The 22,352-nt window shown below is 36.7% G+C and overlaps 2 protein-coding genes across 3 annotated transcripts in view; both read right to left on the bottom strand.

The window, feature by feature from the left end:
* Positions 1-938: 938 nt before the first annotated feature.
* LOC129744563 (hepatocyte growth factor-regulated tyrosine kinase substrate) lies at positions 939-4,350 on the bottom strand. Of its 2 annotated transcripts, XM_055737147.1 has the most exons (5): positions 4,158-4,350; positions 3,945-4,029; positions 3,604-3,868; positions 1,651-3,097; positions 939-1,589 (listed from the first exon to the last, which is right to left on the bottom strand). In XM_055737147.1, exons 1-5 carry the CDS (start codon positions 4,186-4,188, stop codon positions 1,123-1,125), a joined length of 2,295 nt encoding a protein of 764 aa, XP_055593122.1. In that variant the 5' UTR covers positions 4,189-4,350; the 3' UTR covers positions 939-1,122. The 2 variants fall into 2 exon arrangements, with proteins under 2 accessions (XP_055593122.1, XP_055593123.1); XM_055737148.1 differs by lacking the exons at positions 3,604-3,868; positions 3,945-4,029; positions 4,158-4,350 and adding an exon at positions 3,323-3,508.
* Positions 4,351-18,305: 13,955 nt separating this feature from the next.
* Positions 18,306-22,352, bottom strand: part of LOC129748424 (guanylate cyclase 32E) — a 65,799-nt gene continuing 61,752 nt past the window's right edge. Inside the window, exons 14-19 of the mRNA XM_055743046.1 lie at positions 20,497-20,905; positions 20,270-20,439; positions 20,032-20,209; positions 19,827-19,967; positions 18,935-19,587; positions 18,306-18,875 (exon numbers count right to left, since the gene is read on the bottom strand). Coding sequence (XP_055599021.1) covers positions 18,409-18,875; positions 18,935-19,587; positions 19,827-19,967; positions 20,032-20,209; positions 20,270-20,439; positions 20,497-20,905 — 2,018 coding nt within the window. The 3' untranslated portion in view covers positions 18,306-18,408. The remainder of the gene's footprint in view (positions 18,876-18,934; positions 19,588-19,826; positions 19,968-20,031; positions 20,210-20,269; positions 20,440-20,496; positions 20,906-22,352) is intronic.

Here is a 22,352-nt window from a genome sequence, read left to right as displayed (position 1 = left end):
TTGGATTCAACAAAGTTTTTTTGTTGTCAAATCCAATTTTTTCATCTCTCCTGAATTTATGCTCTATAGAAATGCTTTAAAACGATGCATAAATCCAGAGAAAAAGATATTTTGAGAAAAAAAATCATGAATCCAGTCCTTTTGGATGCAATACCTGAATAGCTCCCTAAAAATTTAACGTGGAAACTATTACGCCAACAAAAAGGTTGCATACTTATAAGCGGTTAGCGCTTTTGAGTCAGGACTGGTATTGCCGAAACTTCGGTAATTATTCCCCGAGTATTCAGTATGTTTTACAGATAGTTCCGAAGTTTTTGACGAACATCCTAGTATTTTACCGAAAAAAAATGTAAATATTTGATAAATAGCTAGCAAAAATAGCGACAAAACATATTTCTTTCCAAATTTGAAGCTTGCTTGTTAATAGACAGTAAATATATTCTTGTAAATTTTGGAATCCTGAATTAAGATTTCAATCGTTTTAACTAAACACAACCACCTAATTCTAAAAACGTAGAAACTATTGTTAAACGCCAAATTGAAAAAGATTTTTCCGTTTTTTCTGTAAACATTATAGTATTTCCGTACTAACTTTTGAGCACCTTCAAAATTCAGAATTTGGAATAAATTGAAATTTTTCAAATATGTCTATTCGGTCAGTAGAATATTCGGTACATCTCTTGTTCCGTAGCGCAGCAATAGTTGTAAAAAGGGTTATAAAATGAGGTAGCTAATGAAGTTCTTAGGAGAGCCCTGCACTAATGGAAAGGATGAAAAGTGGAATCACTGAAGGAAGATCTTCAAGTAACATGGTCATCGAGCCGTAATCAAAGAAAATCAGCCAGGCAAGCACGTGAAGGTTCGGACCAGTTATGTTAGCTTCTTTCTTTCCACAATCCGAAAAAGGATTTCTTTCGAACATAATTAAGGTGCAAATCTAATGTTTTATTCAGATATATTAATGTTCATCGATTATAAGTTTTGTTCATATTTCATGTGATTAATAACAGAAACGGAGACGTTTTGCAGGAATATTTTAAAAAGTGTATCCCAAAAGTAGTTTCTAATATATGTACTTTAATGTGTGCCATTATCATATTATTTTTCGAGTGATGGAGGATTTCAATCGAAGCAAATGAGCTCAGCCGTGGCCGGATCCGGTGCCGAAGGTGCCGTTGAAGGGTCCGCAGCAGCTGCTGCTGCTTGGGTTGGTGCCGGCGCCTGTTGTGGTGGTGGGACTACCGATGTTGGACCGGGGACTGCTTGTTGGGAAACCTGTGGTGGAACCTGCTGTGGTTGCTGCTGTTGCGGTTGCGAAGGAATTTGTTGTTGAGGTCCACCTTGTGGAACTTGAGCTTGCTGTGGCGGCAAATCTTGATGGGGAGCCATCCCTGTCGGGGGCATTCCAGCTGGTGCGATTCCGGGTGGTGGCATTCCAGCGCCTGGTGGCATTATACCGGAGGGATGGGTGATCCCCGGTTGTGAGGGTGGTCCACCCATCATTCCCGAGGGGCCAGGTGGCGGTAGCATGTTTATTCCTCCGGATGGGGGCATCATGGCACCTGGGGGTCCCGTTTGAGGAGCCGAACCTGTAAGGTGTATGAGTCAGATTAGAGTTGGTTGATGTGATTTCAACAAATGTTTACACACCTGGACCGATTCCTCCGGGTTGTTGCTGCGTTGTATTACCAGAATCTGAGCCCGGTGGGCCTTGAGTAATTCCCGGTGGCATGTACTGTTGTTGAGGACCGTGTTGCGGTGAAAACAGCGGTCCCATTTGAGGCGGCATGCCCGGTTGAGTGCCAGGAGGGCCGTAATGGGGTAGCGTTCCTTGATAGCCGTAGCCCGGATAATTACCGACACCCATGTGGACCGGGGATCCCTGAGGCTGTCCAGTCGGTGGCATAAATGGAAAAGCTGAGCCCATGAGGTATTGAGCTTTTTGTTGCTCCTGTCTCATTTGCATTTCACGTTCCTGTTCTTGAATACGCTGAAGAGCGAGTTGTCGTTGATATTGCAAATACTCCTGTTTCTTCTTTCGCATAACTTCCAGCTTTTGGGCCATCTGAAGCTGCTTCTGGCGTTCTTGCTCTTCAGCAATTCGACGAAGTTTTTCTTGATGTTCCTGGCGAAGAACGTCCAACGCAGCTCTGGAGTCTTTAATTTGAGTTAATTTATCTTGCAACTGCTCGTACCACATGCGCTTGTCGTCCATGTCCTTGATGAAGGTTAGCAACCTCGAATGCAGAGAAGTTAAATTCATGAATAAAGTCTGCACGGAACTATCAGTCGAAATGCTGCGACCACGACTTGAGTTAGACTTCATACGATTAACGAAAATCTCCACCTGGGTTTTCATCGAGTGGGAGAATTCGTTCAGTTCCGGATCATCGCTTCCAACCTTGGGAATCGTTATGTTAGCAATCTGGACTGGCATTGGACTAGGCATGGGACTCGGAGCTGAAGGAGAAGCTGGAGAGTCAGCTGCCTGCCGTTGTTCCCAATAACTGCGGTTCAAATATCGAGCCAACTCCGGATCAGTTGGTGGTTCTTCAACCGGACTCGGGCTTCGTTGAACCTTTGTCGGTTCCGGAGCTTTATAAGTGGAAGTTGTTGCAGTAAGCCTTTTCGCTTGGGATGCTTTCTTAGTTTCAGCTTCCGATTGACTCAAAGCCAAGGCGAGTTGCAACTCTTCCTCTTCCCTTAGTTCCTCGTCCGACTTTCTAGCCGGAGCCTGAGCTTGTTGAGCCAAAGAACTTGTCAAGTATTCAGCTGGCAAATCTTCTTCCTCAGTTGGCTTCTTTGTCAAAGTAGCTGTTGGACGTTGCAGCTGAGCGTAGCAGCCATCACACACCCGGACTTCCTTTTCCAGCCCAAACTTCGGCAACGTGGACGTCTTGGACGAACAAACGTTACAGAAAACTTGCCCACAATGACGACAATGATGCTTCCGATTGGTGAAGGTAAACTGGGTTCGACAACGATGACAGTTCTCTCCATCGGCCCAATCAGGTGCATTTTCCGAAACGAACATGGCATCGGCCTCCTTCAGTTCTGGAAACTTATGGCCCTCGCTCTTGAGGATGTTCATGGTATCCTAAATAAATTTATAAGAAACATAGTTAAAAAACATACTTAACTTAATTTTAATAATTGAGTTATTTTAATTTTAAAGTTCTGAAGGCCAATGTTTAAGTCAATTAATATTTTACGTTATTTCCTTAGGGAAAAAAAACAAATCACATATTACAAAAAGAAAAATGCAAGTTTAAACCTTAATTTCGATCTGAACCATGTTTTTTACAAGATCAAGATTCATTACCCCCATATTTAATCTGTGCCGTCCGTACAAAGGCCAGAAAATTTTTCTTTCTCCTCAAATGCTCAGATGATTCATCAACGCGCAAATTAAATTAAAAACAAAACAAAAAAGTTTCCTCACTGAACCACTCGTACTGACACTCGAACTAAGACTGACGCAAGTCTGTCTCGTTACTAGATAAACTCGTCGCCTCACCCTCTACAGGAGAAATTGCAAGTGTTTGCTACTCGCTAATTAAATTAGCAGAAGTCCCCAGTCTAGTCATTTCGAAGAGAGCTTACCCGAATCGACCGATACTTGAAAAACGAACGGAACGCGTACGCCCACGTCTGGATCAGCTCCAGCATCTTGGCTCGCACCTCGTCGTGCTGGGTGTTGTTGACCAGATTCTGGAACATCTCGCAGTTCGCCTTACTGGAAATCTCATCATGCATCGGGGAGCCGCAGTTTTTTACGACCGATTCGAGCACCAGCAGCGCGTACAGGGCCGTGTGCGGATTGGCCGAAAACATTTTCTTCTTCAGCTGCGTTAGCGCATATTTGGGGCTGTTGGAGAAGATTTTGGGAGATGATATGAATCATCTTTAAGAATAGTGATAAGGCATACGCAATCGGTACTTACGTGACGTCACCCTGACGAATGTTATCACAAATAACCATCGTGGCCTGCCAGTCCGGTTCCAGAATCAGCTGACTGGTGGCACTTTCTGTGGAATAATATAAGAAAACAATCAAATTTTAGTATTTTTTCATAAATCTCAACTGGAACTTAACTCACTGAACAGGCCTAACGTAAACAAGATCTTTGTTGGAAGCAAAATAAAATTCAACTTACCGAGCGTTTTGTCGAAATTGGATTTAAACATGATTGCGAATGGGTTCCGCGATGCAACAACGCACAATTTATCAATTTAAACACAATCAAACTTCAGTAAAACCTTTAAAATTTAGTAAATTTGAATTTTTTGGGAGCAATTTGTTTCGCACTGATTGAATGACATCAAAAATTTTCACTGTTTTGACGTACGACACGTTTGCTATCAAACAGTCGTGAAGGGACACATTTTTACCATTCTGCTGCTGTTAAGCCTAGTCCACACTAGGAGACGGTTCGTCTCGAGACGGTCTCAGCGTCTCCCATTTTCTTCGGGAGACACTGAGACCGTCTCAGGTTTCCAACAACAACAACAGACAACAAAGTTCGTCTCATAACAAAAATCGCAGTTCATGTTGCCTAGTGTGGACTAGGCTTTATTGATACAAACTCAAAAATGGTTAGGATTCAGTTAAAGCAAATAAAAATCTTGACCATTTCCATATAGATTTGTCATGTTTGAATCGTACAACATTATTTCTAATCTTATGGATTGTAATCCTTGAAGACGTCTTGGAAAAACTTAGAAAAAAAAACTTAAATACAATAGCTACAAACATGCAGCTTCCATGAAAAAACTACAAACAATGCAGCTTCCTTGAAAATACAAAAATACAAAAAAGGATACAAAAAATGATTTTGCAAAGACTTGCGAAATCATTTCTTATGTGTGCATATTTAATTTATTTTTTAGCAAGAATATAATAGCTTCAGGATGATTTTTGAGACAGTTGCAGAAGTGCAGGATTAAAAGGTATCCTAAACGATGATAAAAATATGAAGTTTTTTTTATCAATATTCTGTTTTTTATGCTAAGTCAGAAATATTTAAAATTATTTTTATCAAACCATTTCATTTCAACAGTTGTTGAATTCGACTGATAGCATTGCCAGATGGCAACAATCTCAAGAATTTCAGTTTTTCCTATTGCCCGCTAGGTGCCACTACTTTGTTTCGCCTGTCAGCGCACTCTGTCTTTTCGTACAGGAAACTATAAACCTTTCCTAAACAGTATCGTACAAAATTATTTATAAGCACTTATTGCGGAAATTGCACCTAATTAGAATCCTGTGCAAATAATTTCCACGCAGAAATATTTTCGCACTGACGCACAGATAGACAACCCGTGTCAGTTTTTCAAATCAGCCGTTGCTCGTTTCTGATTTTCGAATCACATTTCCAAACGGCATAATCGTTATTGTTTTGGCGAAAATTATTATGAAATGCGAACCAAGGAGTTTAATAACGAAAATTGACCGATCAACAAATGAAATGAAACGAACAGAAAACAGAATGCATCCTGTACATTCGGGTACAAGAATGTAAGTGGAACTAATAAATCATGCATTATTCGGGCGTTTTTCGAATCACTGAAAAATTGGCCAAAAATTCTGGATTCACTGATAATTTTTACTGACACACCAGTCGCAATTGTTTTTAATTCAATTTTATCCAAAGATGTAAAGAATATCGATAGGTGTCATTGTCTATGTTTAGGTCTGTGAGCAGATTTTACTGCGCGCAAATTATTTGCACGGGAGTCTAAATAGATGCAATCTGCGCAGTTTGTTAAAGACGGCAACGGTGCGTATGAAAGTTGGTTTTTTGGTAGAAATAATTTGAAGTAACTGAACTCTGATGTTGGTCCTTTTTTCATATAGTCCCTTTTCAACTTTTAGCACATGATAGTTTATATAAAGAATGTGATGGTGTTAGCACAGATAACAGATAGCGAGCCCCGAACAAAAATGTGTTAAAAACGTGTGTGGGAATACCAACCTAAGTTTCAAACCATTTCGTAAGTGGACTAACATCCATAAGATGTCGCTACCAGTACAACAATTTTTTTTTCATTTTTCCAACACGCTTAGAAATGAATACTCATCGCTTATCTTAAAGGGGGCCAGTGCAATATATGACGGTAACACATTTTTTGTGTAATAAATTTCAAAACATCATGATTTAAAAAAATTTAAATCATATTCCAATCTAACTTCAACCGCTGTCATATGTCTTGTTGTATCAATATTGGCGCTGAATTGAAAGTTGAATTCCAAGTTTTGGAGTATGGGCTGGGATTTTACTATCGGTAAATAGTTTTCTAGAACAGAAAATGTGAACATAAATGTTATAATTGTAAATTATGGGTCGATATCCCGGTTGATGTTACCTGAGATCGATAGAAGAGGACTTGAAAATCATGATTAATAATAACTTTATTCATTTCTACTGATTACTTATCCTGAGTTACAAGTCCTCATGTATCAATCTCAGGTGACATCAACCGGAATATCGACCCATAATTTACAATTATAACATTTATGTTCACAATTTCTGTTTTAGGAAATTGTTTACTGATAGTAAAATCCCAGCCCAAACTCTAAAACTTGGAATTTAACTTTCAATTCAGCGCCAATTACTGTAATATATTGCACTGGCCTTTTTTAAGATAAGCTATGAGTATTAATTTATAAGCGTGTCGAAAAAAGGAAAAAAGTAAGTGTACTGGCAGCGACATCTTATGGATGTTAGTCAACTTACGAATTGGTTTGAATCTTAGGTTGGTAATCTCACACACGTCTTGAGCTCCAGCCCGAACTCTGTTCTCTGTGGTGTTAGTGAGTGCGGAATTGTTATCTGTCAAGTCAGATTCTCTCAATAGTCTAAAAATTCATGCAATTGACAATATCAAGACAAGATGTGATTGAACTTGAACAGAGAGCATAGAAATGACACAGGAAACGTTTTTGGGACATTTGTACAATTTACAGCAATTCCAAAAAGCAGAAAAATTTAGATTTTGCAAAGAATTTAAGAGCTAAATTTAAAAAATTTGAGGGTGCTGATTCCACATAAACATTAATTTTTCCAATAAGCACTTGTTTTCAAGATAACTTTTGAAATTAGGAAAAACAGGAATTCATATTTAGAATCCTTAATCAGAATTCTGATTTTAGATTCGAAATTCAAATTAATTAAATCTCATCTAAATTTCCATATTTGGCGGAATTGTAAAAATTAACCAAAAAAAACTTTTATAACTTTGTTTTTTTTTTACAGATCTCAATTTTTCTCGCGGTCTTCGGGAAAGTTGATTATTAATATTATCTCCAAGGTGGGTATATATTCAGGAGGTGTTCCCGAATAACGAATTCCCGATTCAGCCATTTTGGCTATGTAGGCTATGCAACTATACGGAAATCAATTTACCAACAAACCCCAGAAAAGCTGAGCAAAAAATAAACAAACTCATTGAGAGCCCCGCTCACCCCTCGCCTACTTACTGTGAAAGTCGGAGAACCTAGTGTATCTATCATTGAAAATTGGATTTCGTGCAATGTTTTGCAGTCGCAGTTATCCGTGCAAAGGTTGACTGAAAAGAGGTTAGCATGAAGAACTCCGAATGATTTTACACTGATTTGACAGGTCGCACGAATGTACAAGTTCGCACAAATGTCGCAGTCATGAGTGCGCAGTCCAATTTAGTGCGCTGCGATTAATATTGAACCTTAATTTTCGAAAAAAATGATATTTTATAATTTTGTCAATAGAGTGCACACATTTATATAAGTAATAATTTTTTCATGTTTTCAAAAGTTATCTCGAAAACAAGAGCTTTTGGGAAAAAATAATGTTTATGTGGAATCAGAGCCCCCAAATTCTTAAAAATTAGCTCTTAAATTCTTTGCGAAATCTAAATTTTTCTGCTTTGTGGAATTGTTCGAATTCGTTTTCTGAGTTCTGAATTCTTCTTTCTTACGTCTTTATTCTGAATGGTGAGTTCTCCATCTGGTCTCTGATTTTTTTTATTTTCAAAATGTGAATTTCGATTTTGACTTCCGCATTCTGAATTCTCAATACTTGAGATTTCTGAATTCAGATTTTTGAATCCAGATTTCAGAATTATTCTGAAATCTGGATTCAAAAATTTGAATTCAGAAATCAGAATCTTTGCATTTTTGTAAATTTATTTTCGGCATATCGATGAAATCAGAATTCTGATTTCAAAATTCTTAATTCTTGCATTCTGAACTTTGATTTCTGAATTTGAATTCAGAACCCCGAGTCGAAATTTGGAATTCAGAGTTCATAATTCAGAATCCAGAATTAGGAACGTGGAATCCAACATTCAGAATTCACAATTCGAGAATGAAGAATCAGAAATCCAATTTGAAGATTATGAATTCTAGACGTCAAACAAAAATTTCTTCCGGTACATTTTCAACATTTTTCATTTTTTCTTACTTTCTATCCGTCTATAACAGTGTTCGGCACAAAAGCGCTAATCCGCTAATCGCTAATTAGTCCGCTAACTTTGCATTAGCGGTTTAATTTTGCCGCTATGTTTCGATTGATCTAGCGAAATAAAAAGTTCCGCTATAATTTGGTTCCGCTAATTGAATACCACTATCTCCAATAAATTTATACCAATCTCTCGAATTTTGAAGAAGTGGAATAAACTTCTTGTCATTAATCAAGTTAAGGTGACATTGAGCATCATTCTGATTGCTTAGTTGGATTCAATGAAGGAATGCGTACTTGAGTTAGAAGAAAGAAATATTTAGTGTAATTTTTCTATCTTTTATCGCTTTATTTCTCAACATTTACAGAGAAAGATGAAGATAACAATAAAAGGTGTTCAACAATATAAAACTTAATCAGCATTTGTTTCAAAATAGTTGAGATATTTTCTTTTCGCAAAGCATTTTTCTAAAGATTTTACAGATCAGTTCATATAAAAATAAGATAAAATCACCATAAAATGAATTCACATTGTTAAGTTGTAAATAATTCATTGAAGCCTTCGTTTTAAGTTCTTATAGAAATTTTATAAATATTCACGTATGACAATGCTCCTGCAAGTTTGAAGAAGGGGGGAAACGGGTAATAGATTTTAAATGAGGATAATGTAAAATAATGCAAAAAACAACAAAAAATGAAATACTATCTACTTTGTACAAAACCGATAAATCGATATAAAATATAGCTCCCATCTTCCACATTCTGTTTATTTGCTATTGTAATTGTTCGAGAATCCGGTTATTTTTTTAACTTGTGGAACACAGAGAGGTGATAAAACTCCAATCTTTGACAGTTTTGGTTTTGCTTATATAATTGTATGAAAATTCGATCAATGTATCAAATTTGAAATGAAATACTAAAAACTTTATTTATTCCGAAGGGGGAGGGCGACAAAAGAAGAATTTGTTATTCGTTTCGGGCTTAATGGTGATCAACAGTTAGCGATTAGCGATTAGCACTTTAAGCTTAAAGCGATAACTTTTTCGGCAAATCTAGCGTATTTAATAAGCGATCGCTAACTTTGAATGAGCTAGCGATTTAATTAGCGGCGCTAATTTTTCAGTTAGCGATGCCGAATACTGGTCAATAAAAATTTCATAATCTTGAACTGTTTTGTTACTGAAAGAACGGAAAGAAAGTCGAAAAATAATCCTCGAATTCAAGTTCCCAATTCTTCAACAGAATTCTGAATTCTGAATAAGAATTCTGGATCTGAGTTCTGAGTTTCTAATCCTGAATTCTAACTTTTGGATTCGGAGTTCTTAATTTCGAGTTCGTTTGTAAAACAATTAAACGCCTTTCGATGAGTGATATGTTCTTTTTGTAATAAAGAAGATTTTAAGAATTGAAAATTGCAGACGGATAGAAGATCTATTTGGCATAAGGGATTTTTTTTTATTAGGGTAACGGACCTATTTTGGATCGCTTTGGGAAGTGGCTATGCTGCTTTCTTAAATAAAAAAGTACATGTTACAATTTTTAACTGCTTTGTCTGTTCATAACGAAGATCTAGCCTTTTTCCATCGAAACATATCGTCGTTTGGTGCAATGTAACAAGAGTTAAGCATAAAAACTCGTTTCTTTGTTAATTATTCTGGTCGGTATTTTGGACCACCAGGTTGCTATGTTGGACCACCCTTTGGACCTATTTTGGACCACCCTTGAACCCTTGTATTATCTAAACTTTGCTAAATTTACGACAGCGATTTATGCGCAATTATGCGAATAATTCAGTTGATCTTTTCCTTTCTCATTCCTTCTAGTCAAGTTTGGTTTGTTCACGTTAATTCATTCCTGAACTAACTTTTTTCAACATTTCCCCAGCTTCTATTTCGGTACACTTGCTTGTTGAATTTTCTTATTACACCCTTTTTTCTACAATTTCTCATGCTTCAAAACATTAACTTTCGATAAGAATAGAATAAAAACGGGAAAACTCCTCCGTTCTAAAGTGTGTTTCAAATGTTTTGGAAGTTTTTACAGCACACTGCAATCTAGACGACATTTTTTGTCCTGCAGTGTTAAATACTGGGCAGTTGGCTTATGTTTAAGATTATTCTTTTGAACGCAAATCTTCTTCAACCTAGCGATAAGCTGAGAAAGTCTGACATCTTCAACTCTGCGACATCAACTGATGCATTTTGACTTACAAAACCTGAGTGGATTTGGTTTGGCTTCAGTTCTGTAGAATACAGAGATTCAAAAAGATGAAAATGTGCGAGAATTATGAGTTCTTTTCAACCATCCAAAAGCCAGATTTTTTTCGTTGAAAAATTCACAAAATTTTAGTTTTATCTTTAAAACAACTTTTTTTCTACGAAAAAAATTATCGTCGGAATAAAATTTCCAACAGTTTTTTTTTTAAATTGCATAACCACAGGGGCTGGAAAACTAGATTTTTATTACTTTTTCGCTTGTAATTTTTACAAATTTCATCAATTTTTTCTAAAGTTTTGTTACATATTAAGACTATCTCATAGATAAAGTTGAATATACTTTTTTTTTGTCAAAATTGTTCTACTATTTATTAATTGAAATATTTCGCTGTTACCAAAATTTAACTCCTTCCATATTCGACGATTTGTTGTCGATTTTTCCCCAAACCCTTCTTTAGATGGGGTTTATATTTCAAATCTTCTACCTAACCAACCAACCTAACGAGAAAAAAAAATTAACTTAATAAAAAATTGGTGTATGGCCAGTTTTTTCATGTTTTAAACTTCTTTTAGCTGTAGCTTTTGACAACTGCTCATCAAATAGTTGACATTAATGTGGATTGTTAGGGCAAGTTTACTGGTGTTGGGAAAAAGTGGTAGAAATTTCGACACTTACGGCACATTTTCAAAATTTTGCCATGCAAAAACATTTTCAAGATCTGTGGCCTTCTAGTTTTTCTTACAACACGTGTTGTATTTTCGCATGCTGTGATGCAAAAATAGCAATATTTCTATCACATAAGGCTGAAATGGAAACAGCGTTGTAAAAAAATACAACGCCCCAAGATCTTGAAAACATTTTTGCATGGTAAAATTGCATGGCAAAATGTCAACATTTCTACCACTTTTTCCCAACACCAGTGAACTTGCTCTTAGATAAACGTGGTTGAAAGCAGAGTGAACAAAAGGTAAGGTAATACAATGATTGGCTAGGTTTTATGTCGATTGAAGTGAACCCCATCTAAAGGCAGGGTTGGCCTTTAGCGAGTTGATTTAATAGAATAAAGTCAATTTCCCGAGATTTTATTCATAATAAGCGATTGAAATAGTGTACATAATTGTTTTCATGTCGACGTACGATGTTTAATCACAGAGAACGTTTAATTTCTTTCATGAAAATTTAACATCAAATTCAATCCCCAGGCTATGTTGAGTGGTCCAAAATAAGTCCCTAAGGAATTAAGTAGGACCTATTTTCGACATGGGTCAAATTGCTATTAAAACAAGTTTTCTTCGGTTCTTCGAGCTTACAAACTAGTTTTCAAGTATTTTATCATTGCTGTGAATATGTTTGTATTTGTTAAATTCCTCACAGCTTCGCAGAAATCCTCTTGAAAGTTGACTCCTATTATGGCACGTCCTCCTGAAATTAGCATAATTCGGCCCAAATGTGAAAAATCAAAACATTATTTTCAATTTTCTCTCTTTATTAGCATAATTCAATGGAATGTTAGGTATTTTTTTTTTTGTTTCGATTATAGTCGTTTTACCATTTTTATGGCATTCGCGACTTTATCAACGTTACAGTTGGCGGATCACTATTGAAAAACTTATCCGGTACAACTGTGTTCGATGTTTACTCTTGGGCTCGAACTCGCGGACATCGGCTCAGGAGACAACAGACTTGCCAACTGAGCTATATCACAAGCCCCAGGAATGTTAGGTATGATTGGAATCATAAGAAGGAGCTTTAACTATTATATATTTGTTCAAAATTTACATGATTTATTTGAGAAACGTTGGAAAAAAGCTACAAGGTGTTCCAAAATGTGTACCCGGTCCGAAATAGGTCTGTTACCCCATCTGACGGGTTTGCGCCGAGGGTCTTCGGATTTTCTCCAAAATTTCAAATTTTGTTCGTTTCAGCACCATAAAAAAAAAAAAAAAAAAAAACATTTTTTTTTTGCAGATTTCTAAGACTTTTATTTTTCGAGTTAGATAACATTTAAGTTTTTTTTGAAAAAAAAAATTACCCTTTTTTCAAATGCCCATAACTGTGTCAATTTTCAACGTAGAATAAAAAATAGCACATCAAAACGCATAAAAATTTTACCAGCTATCCAAATAAAATATTAAAAAAAAATATATATTAATTCTCGGTATAAAATAAAGTAAATATGTTAAAAACAACGTCCAAAAGTACCGTTTGCACCACCAAAATTGTTGAAACATATTTCATTTTATAGTCCAATTAATTTCACAACTTTCATCCCAAGACACCAAGGTGGGCCAAAAATTCCTTCAAGAGTTATGAAAGAAACCGTTACAATGAATCTCTTTTTTAACGTCAAAAACTAACCATTTTCTAACAATTGCACTCTCATATAGGGACTTATTCTCCTATCGTACGCATGTGCACCGGGAGTTAAAAATCTGCAAAAAATACCAGTTAATAATAGTTGAATTAGTTTTACAACTTTCACCTGAAGGCACCAAACTAAACCAATCACCTTCAAGAGTTATGGAAGAAATAAGGACCATAATGTATTCTTGTGCCCGCGTCAGGGTATAACGATTTTCGCACAGTCACGCGCTTATACGCAGAACGCCATTTACACAAACGTTCATACTTAAGCGTACCCTAGAAACGATTATTTTCATTGATTGTTCTTTGATCTATTTTTTTTTTTCAAAAGAGAAGATAAATAACTTATCAATAAAATAATATCTACGTGCTTTGTTTACATTTTGCATGAAATCTTTTGTGTGATTTATTACAATTCATAATTTTTTGCAATATTTTTTATTTTCTATATTTAAACTCCTTCATGTACAAAAAAATGTCCCAATCACCTTAAAGCAAAAAGCTGATTAAAGGATGTTAAAATAGTTTTGCATTGTTTAGCGCCGTTTACATTGCTGTTTTTTGGGTATTTTTTTCACTCTTCGAGTATTTCTTTTCGCAAAACTCACAGAAGTAGTAAAATACAATCACTGCCTTTATAAAACTTCATAAATAACTCAAACTGGTACCATTAAAAATATAGTTAAATAGAGTTTTTTAAACTGATTTTTTTCGTTTTTCTTGAAATCGGGAATTTCCTGTAACCATGCGGGAGAAAATCAGGAGAAATGCGGTAAATGAAAAATTGAAAATGAGTGACCACCCTGCATATTGTATTTTATTTCTTCTGTTAATGTAACGAAAAGAAGTGATAAAAACGGAAAAATTACAAACAAAATAAACCTTTCCCCTGAATCTAGTGCACATTCCTCCATTGAGGCCATAAGAAGTGACAGTTTTCGCTTGCAGCGCATATTGAGGTCAGAATCATAGCAAATGTCACCTTAATTTAAAAAGTATATTCTATCAAAAATAATTCAAAAGATCGATGCAAGAATATGGAGGTTAGCAGTCTTCAATTAGTGGAACTAAAAATTAACGGGACTTTTTAATTAGCTAGCTCGATCAAAACTTAGCACCATAATTAAACCACTGACGAAAAATTAGCGGACTAGCGCTTTTGTGCAAAACACTGGATTTAAGTATTTATCAGCTATACCTGGAACCATAAAATTCTATGAATTCGTTCCCAAATATGAATGGAACATAACCGTCGTAGAATGCACAACATAGCCACATATCACGACGAAGCTCTCGCTTAAGGATCCGAATGTAGTCAATATCTTTTCCTGTCAGATGACTGTCAGGTACCCAGTGTGGGTGCAGAGTTGTAAACAAAGCACGTAGATATTATTGATAAGTTATTGATCTTCTCTTTTGAAAAAAAAAATAGATCAAAGAACAATCAATGAATATAATCGTTTCTAGGGTACGCTTAAGTATGAACGTTTGTGTAAATGGTGTTCTGCGGATAAGCGCGTGACTGTGCGTTCACTGTCCACTATAAACTGGTATTTTTTGCAGATTTTTAACTCCCGGTGCGCATTCCTACGATAGGAGAAGTCCCTAAATGTGAGTGCAGTTGTTCGAAAATTGTTAGTTTTTGACGTTAAAAAAGAGATTTAACGGTAACGGTTTCTTTCATAACTCTTGAAGGAATTTTTGGCCCACTTTGGTGTCTTGAGATGAAAGTTGTGAAATTAATTGGACTACGAAATGAAAAATGTTTCAAAAATTTTGGTGGTGCAGACGGTACTTTTGGACGTTGTTTTCAACATGTTTACTTTATTTTATACGGAAAATCAATATATATCTTTTTGTTAATATTTCATTTGAATAGCTGTGCTATTATATAGATGTGCTATTTTTTATTCTACGTTGGAAATTGACAAAGTTATGGGCATTTGAAAAGAGAGTAATTTTTTTTCAAAAAAATTTAAACGTTTTCTAACTCAAAAAATAAAAGTCTTAGAAATCTGCTTGTTCGTCAAAAGTTTTAAGGTTGATGGGACGTCAAATTGTTGTAGTCAGTAAATTTATTGGTTTCACCAGTTATATTAAATTTAAAAAATTATGCGATTTTCACCCTACTAACAAAAGGGGGTAAGTTGCAACAAACTTTGTTTTTAATGAAAAATCAATTGAAAACGTTTAAAAATTAATGGTTTTCGATTTGTGATGTCATAACGTTCAAAGCACCAATTGCAGTAATTTTTTGATTTTTTCGAATTAAATTTTACATTTTTTCTGTCAAAAATGATTTTAAAGAAAAAGGATAAAGGTGCTGTATACTAGACCGCTGCAGGCTTTGTATAGGAAATCTGAAATTTATAAGTTATCACAAATCCCATACCATTTTTTGACGGGATTTTCACACACAAAAATCTCCGTAAAGTTTGGAAGCGATACATTGAGTCCTGATTTAGCGCAACGAGTTTTAATTTTGTATGGAGAATTACATGGGGAATCAATTTTTTTTATTCAAAAATCGCTACAGATTTACAGAAACTTCGGAAAAATAAAGAAGAGGCTGAATACTATTCCTCGAATTAATCTCTACAAATGATGTGAAGGTACTATGATGCTTAGTTGTAACACAACAAAGATATTTGGAATTTAGAAAATATTTATTAAAAACTCAGACGAGTTTACTTCACTCATGGCATCGCTGGCTGAAAACTTGCATGCAAGTTATTCCTTCCCAGATCGAAGAAACGGTCCCGAATCGGCCCGAAATCGGTCAGAAATTAGTCCAAAGTCAGTCCGTTTAACATGTGAAGATTTATAATGTTGAATTCTTCATAAACTAGTTTAGTAACTTTACTTTACACTATGGTGGTATTATTTAGAGAAAAAGCACCATTATTACACTGAAAAAAATCATAACTTATATAATTTTCAATCGATTTCGGTAAAAAACCTCTTGAATCATTTGTTTTCACTGATTCACAGAATCCACAGGAAATGATTTTTTTTTCAAATGTTAAAATCAGGTCCAAAACCATAACTAAAGTTGTTTTTTTCTAAAAAAAAAATGTGTTATTTATCGTGTTTTCTATCATTAATTCACAAATACTGTGTGTATTGTGTTAAATTTACCCAAAAATGAAGTTCAGATGATCAATTGCAAATTTAACACTAAACATACCGACATTTTTTATATACCTACTATTATACATACCGCGAGCAGCCATATTTTTTCCGCTAAAACTCTCTTGTTTCTTTACCGATTTCTACAAAGTTTATAGTTTTGGAAAGCTCGTAATGTGACTCAAATACGGTTATTCAAAGTTGAAGAAAAAAAAATCGAAAAAACAGCCTTCGGGAAAAAGGCTATAAATCAGTTACTAACTACTCGAAAAAAAAATCACTTAGTGTCTGAGAACGCTGAAGTTAGAAGCTATATGTTACACAAATGGAAATATTTTTTGAAAATTTCTTAAGATCATGGCCACTAAAAATGTAAAAAAGTGGTGTAAAAATCGTAATTTTTATTAAATCAACCACCAAAGCTGTTCTCGTTACAGTAGAAAATTCTTGTAAAGTGAACTAGAAATTTGACGTTATTGACATTTTGGCATCTTTAGATTTCTTAAACACAGAATTTTTGACGACTTTTCAAAGGTAGCTGTTTCTTTTTTTGCTTTTTATCAATCTGCCTTTTCTGAAACTACTCTAGCACCTAGATTTGGCTTTGCACTGGAGCGCAGCGTTCTCAGGCACTAAGTGAAATTCTTTCCGAGTACTTAATAACTGATTTATAGCCTTTTTCCGAAGCCTGTTTTTCGAATTTTTTTTCTTTGATTTTGAATAACTTTGAGAAAAATAATTGTAGCTAAATTTTGTTTGAAAATCTTATTTGAGTCACATTACGAGTTTTCCAAAACTATAAACTTTGTAGAAATCGGTCGAGAAACAAGAGAGTTTTAGGGGAAAGTGTTTGCCGTCATTAGACCGCTCGCGGTATGCAAAGGTATACCACATGCGTAACTTAATCTTATTTTTCAACTTGGTTGTGAATTTCGGGATCGTTTCACCACATCTATCACCGTGTATCTCCAATAATCTCAAAAAGTTTGTATCTTACTTTCTACATAGTGCTGCAGTTTTTTTCTATCTGCGTTACCCGATTAAAAACGCCTTTGTGTATGCCACGCATTAGCTTGTATTCAAGAATTCATCTAGAAATATTGCATGCAAGTTCAGGTTTCCAGTGCTGCTGTCAGTTTTGACTGTTGATCTACTATGAATGATTTTTTTTTACAGATTGCTTTAACTTTTTTCTGGTAGCATCTAGCTGAAAGTAACCTTAGTAAAAATTGAAGTTTAAGAATACAGTAACCCATTGAAGAAGTTATTTTTTGCATAAAACCCAAAATCGCTTCCCTAGCGATTTTAATCTGAAAAAAAAAACTTTCCCCATACTAATTTCCATACAAATTTAAAACCCGTTGCGCTAATTCAGGGATGAACCAAATCATTTTATATTTAACAGAGATGATTGGAGAGCAAAATGGAATCGAAAAAACACATGGGAGTAAAAAGTCAGTTTTTGCAGCGGTCTACTGTATACATTTAGGGGTAATAAAATACTACAAAACAAATTTTACTAGCTGAAATCCCAAAAATTAATGTTTGGATGGATGAAATTTTGAAATTAACAAACGCGAGATGCAAAACTATCATGTTCCTGCATATGGAAACGAGATTTAAAGGGTTAATCTTTGATTTGCAATTTGATGCATTTTAGGCCAGACTGGTAACTTTTTTTTTTTTGTTTCGATTATAGTCGTTTTACCATTTTTATGGCTTTCGCGACTTTATCAACGTTGCAGTTGGCGGATCGTTATTGAAAAACCATCCGGTACAACTGTGTTCGATGTTTACTCTTGGGCTCGAACTCGTGGACATCGGCTCAGGAGGCAACAGACTTGCCAACTGAGCTATATCACAAGCCCTAGACTGGTAACTGAATTATAACTTTTTTTCAAAATTTGTTGATTGTCCGAAAAATATTTCTATGTCATCATCATTATGTTATCATTAAATGCTAACTTTATTACATTATATTAAAATAAAAATTGAATAAGTGTTGTGGTGTACAAATGTTGCATGATGCCTCGACTCGAATTTTCCTGACAATTATTTCGGATTTAATAAATGGCTCTAAACTATACATATGGTTTTAAAATGTATATTAAACAGCTCAACAGTCGATTAACGTTGCACAAATAATTGACATCTATTTTGTAGTACATCTGGTACATCCATAATTATAAGTCCTTACAAAATTGTATATAAACACTAACGTTGTGAAACCATTTCATTATTCCTCCCATCTTAATCCCATTCACTGATGCATGAAGGTTATCATCGGTGCCGATCTCGGCTCCCGGATGGTCCTCACGGTCATGAGGCTATCGTTGTAGTAATCCAGCAGGCAATACTGCTGCCGACAGGTACAGAAACTGTCATCCAGCTTGCTGGCTCGCGCAGCAATAAGTTGACCTTCCGGTTCCAGCGCTGCCCCGGCACCTTCGGTCATCAGCAGAGGACCACTTCCGATGATGTGGAAATTTTGAGACGTTCCACGATTTGAATCCAGTGCCGATCTTTGTTGAAACACTCGTTTGCGCTTCCGGCAGATGTAGCAACCCAGATTATAGGGCCCGTTCGGAACTGGGATTTCCTGATTGCTACAACTGTGTGGTGGTATGGCAAACGAGGAATTATTCCTGCTTAGTTGATGGATTGAACTCGTTAGATTGGAGTCCGATTGACCAGGGGACCGTATCAAGTCGGGAATAATCGAGAGAGCTAGAAAATGAATTTTAAATCAGTAACAAAAAAAAAGAGTATTTCAAAAAAAAGCTTACAAATGTTAGTAACTGCATCATTGGATCCGAAACGGTCCATCTTTTTCTGGTCATCCTCCCCGACCAGCCAGAAGGTTCTCATATCACCCTTTCCCTTTATATGAACAATTCCACGTTCGTCGAACTTGTAGCCACCGATTTTCTTCAGCAAATTGTACGTTACCGAAGAAATGTGAATCTTCAACGCCTCTCCATTACTCTCCATCCGGGAAGCAGTATTAACAGTGTCTCCAAACAAACAATACCTAGGCATCTTCAAACCCACAACGCCGGCTACACATTGACCCGAATGGATTCCAATCCGAATCTGAACGAACTCCCCTGGGCGATGTCTTATCTCCAACTTCGATATCGACTTCAACAGATGCAACGCCAGCGAGGCAATTTCTCCCGCGTGCCGATCTCCATTGCGTATCGGAAGCCCCGATACTACCATGTACGCATCGCCAATGGTTTCCACCTTGTAGACGTCGTAGCTGGATATGATGAAGTCGCAACAGGTATACAGGTCGTTTAGCATTTCGACCACCTCGAAAGGGGTGCTCTGGGCACACAATTCTGTGAAACCGACTAGGTCACTGAAGAAGATCGTAACGCAATCGAAACATTCCGCTTCAACGCGCTCTCCGCGCATAAGTGATTCAGCAACGCTCCTGAAAAGAAAATTTTAGAAATTTTTCAATAGAGATTTTTGGTTTTGGAAGTACAAAAAAAAGTGATTTTTCTGATGAACAGTTTTACAGTAATTTCAGGCTTTTGGTACTCAAAACTTTTGAAATTAAACTGCTGATGCTCGTGAATCTTCCCTTAAATTGAGATTTCCCTTTATGATTTTTTTTTAAAAAGCCAAATGCATATTAGAAAAAAAACCTTTATTAAACATCGAACAAACCTTGGTAACATTCGCAGCAATAAGGATTCCGTCTTTTTCTTCTCTTCCGTGAGTTGATTCGTTCTTTCTTGAACAATCCCTTCCAAGTTGTAGGCGTACTTTTCCATTATAGCCAACATATTGTCGAAAATATTGGGTTTTCTTCAAGCAAAAAAAAAACTTTAAAATTAGACACTCAAATTAAAAAAAAAATAACAAAACTTACAGTCCAGCTTGCATCGGCTTTAGTTTCATTCGAACCAACCGAATATCCGGACGTTCTTCAGGATCTTCCTCCCAGCAGGCTTGCAAACATTGAATAACATAGTCCGGGGTGTCCAAACCCCTCAATAGTGGCCGAAAGATGCCATAATTTTGTGGCGAAATAACTCGTGCAAGGATTTCTAGATAAAAAAAATATGTAAAGAAAATTGAAATCTGAATATAAAAGTTATAGAACCTACCTTGACGGCTCAAACCAATATCACCCCATGGTCCTTTTCTCGCAATTATATCATAAAGGATCAAACCGAATGAATAAACGTCACCCTTCTGGGTGCCTCTAGCTGGAGTATTCGGATTCCGAAGAATTTCAGGAGCTTTCCAAAGACTTCTTTGCAGCTCCTTTTCAAATCTAAAATTCAATAGGTTCTTGTGCAACACGGTCTTTGCTTAAGAATTCCAAACATACTTATTCGGTTCCTCCTGCGATGACTTAAACTCGTGCAATCCGAAGTCGGAGATCTGAGCAACCCAACGTGAATCGATCAGAACCTTGCTGGATCGCAAGTTGCCGTGCGATCCAACATCGCTATCGTGCAGATAGATCAGCCCCTTGATGATGTCACTGACCAGTGACGACACGAACATGTGATCCAAAGAGAGATCTTCGTTGGCGAGAACATCCACCAAACTGCCGCGGGCACAGTAACTGGTCAGGATGGCCACCGTTCCATGATCTACCGAGGCCCCGATGAAGGTGATAAGATTCTCATGCCGTAGCTCCCGCATCTGTTTTAGCTCTTTCCGGATGGCTCGGGTGATGTCTACGGAACGCTTGTGGACGTACTTGATGGCAACAATGTTTCCTCGATAGAGTCCTAAGATTTTGAACATTACGATTAAGATGTGTTATTCACAAGGAATCGACTGTATTTTTATTAGTGTTAATTTTTTACGGCAAATCAGTCCAAGCTTTTTTTTGACAGACTTTAATAACATTCCCGACGTTTCGGTATCGTATGACACCATCTTCAGGATTAAATAGCCGTTGTGTGTTGCTTTTGTAAAAGAGTACTGTTTTAGATTCCGTTACTAGAATAGTTTCACAAATATCGAGAAAACACTTAGCCCCAAGTTGTTCTACGCCCCTGCATAAGTGAGAGAATTAAACACAGCAAATTTCATCAGTGTAGAGTTTCCTGCTGTAAAGATTTTGCTATTTTATTCATGAGTCAGTTAGCATTCAGATTTTGTACCGATCACAAGCTAATAAAAACCAATCTATTCTTCGTTTGTTACTGCTGCGTGTTTTATCGTTTGTCCGAAGTTTTTCGTCCCATTTCCGAAGTTTTCGGTTGTGCTCAGCTCCTTCAGGTTATCGGACCCAGGAATCGCGATTCTCCGAGTTCGTACGTGTGCAGTGAAAACAAGATGGCGGAAGGCATAAAAATTTCCTTCACCAAGTTGAACGCCAGCAACTATGTTGCGTGGCGATACAGGATGAAAATGTACGTCTAGCAAGTGAAGCAGGATGAAATTGATGGCCATGATGTGGTGCAGAAGTGGATCGAACGGCCCGATTGGGCATCTCCCTCTTCGTGGAGCATAGTCAGTTACGATTCGTGATATGTGGCATAACCTCAAATGGTATCATGAAAAAGCGACTATCGGGAATCAAGCGCTTTTGTTGCAGCAGCTTTGTTCGCTGAATCTCAGCGAAAGTGGAGACATCGAAAAACACATCGAGCTTAATGGAAGACCTTTTCGAACGTCTGGATAACGTTGGCGTTGAGCTAAGCGAGCTTTTGCGAATAATTATGCTTTTACGAATATTGCCTGCGTCCTTCCATAGCTTCGTCACGTCGCTGGAGAACAGGACTCAGGAGGATTTGACAATCGACCTTGTGCTGGCGAGACTTCGAGGAAGCAGCGTCAAAACGGAGAAGGCAATAGTGAAATCGAAAAGTGAAACCTGGAAGTTTTATTTCTGCCAAATGCCGGGGCATCTGAAAAGTAATTGCCGGAAATTTCTCGCCTCGAAGAAGGAACAAAGTCCAAGCCACTTTAGTCGGAAGGAAGCTTCAGAAGCGAAGCTAGTGCGAGTGCCAGTGCAGCGGGGTGCTCAGAAGTGTCTATGTTGGTGCAGTGTGTTTTGCTGCAGGAGGAGTCATCCCGGGGCCATGGACTGTGGATAGTGGTTGTACGTGTCATATGACCAATAACCATAGGTTATTCAAAGAGTTGAAGACAAATTTTGTTGTTGAGGTAACCCTGGCTGATGGAACAAAAACCATGTCAGCCGGATGTGGGAGTACTGTGTTGTTT

This window comes from Uranotaenia lowii, chromosome 2 (assembly GCF_029784155.1).
Source record: "Uranotaenia lowii strain MFRU-FL chromosome 2, ASM2978415v1, whole genome shotgun sequence".
In the NCBI taxonomy this organism is placed as follows: domain Eukaryota; kingdom Metazoa; phylum Arthropoda; class Insecta; order Diptera; family Culicidae; genus Uranotaenia; species Uranotaenia lowii.
Note: the sequence above shows the minus strand (reverse complement) of the source record. Positions and strands in the feature narration are given on the sequence as shown.

Coding starts and splice junctions, on each gene's coding strand:
- LOC129744563 (XM_055737147.1), bottom strand. CDS start 4,188: ATGTTTAAATCCAATTTCGACAAAACGCTCG. Junction 4,030..4,157: donor CAATTTCGACAAAACGCTCG/GTAAGTTGAATT, acceptor ATTATTCCACAG/AAAGTGCCACCAGTCAGCTG. Junction 3,869..3,944: donor ATTCGTCAGGGTGACGTCAC/GTAAGTACCGAT, acceptor CTTCTCCAACAG/CCCCAAATATGCGCTAACGC.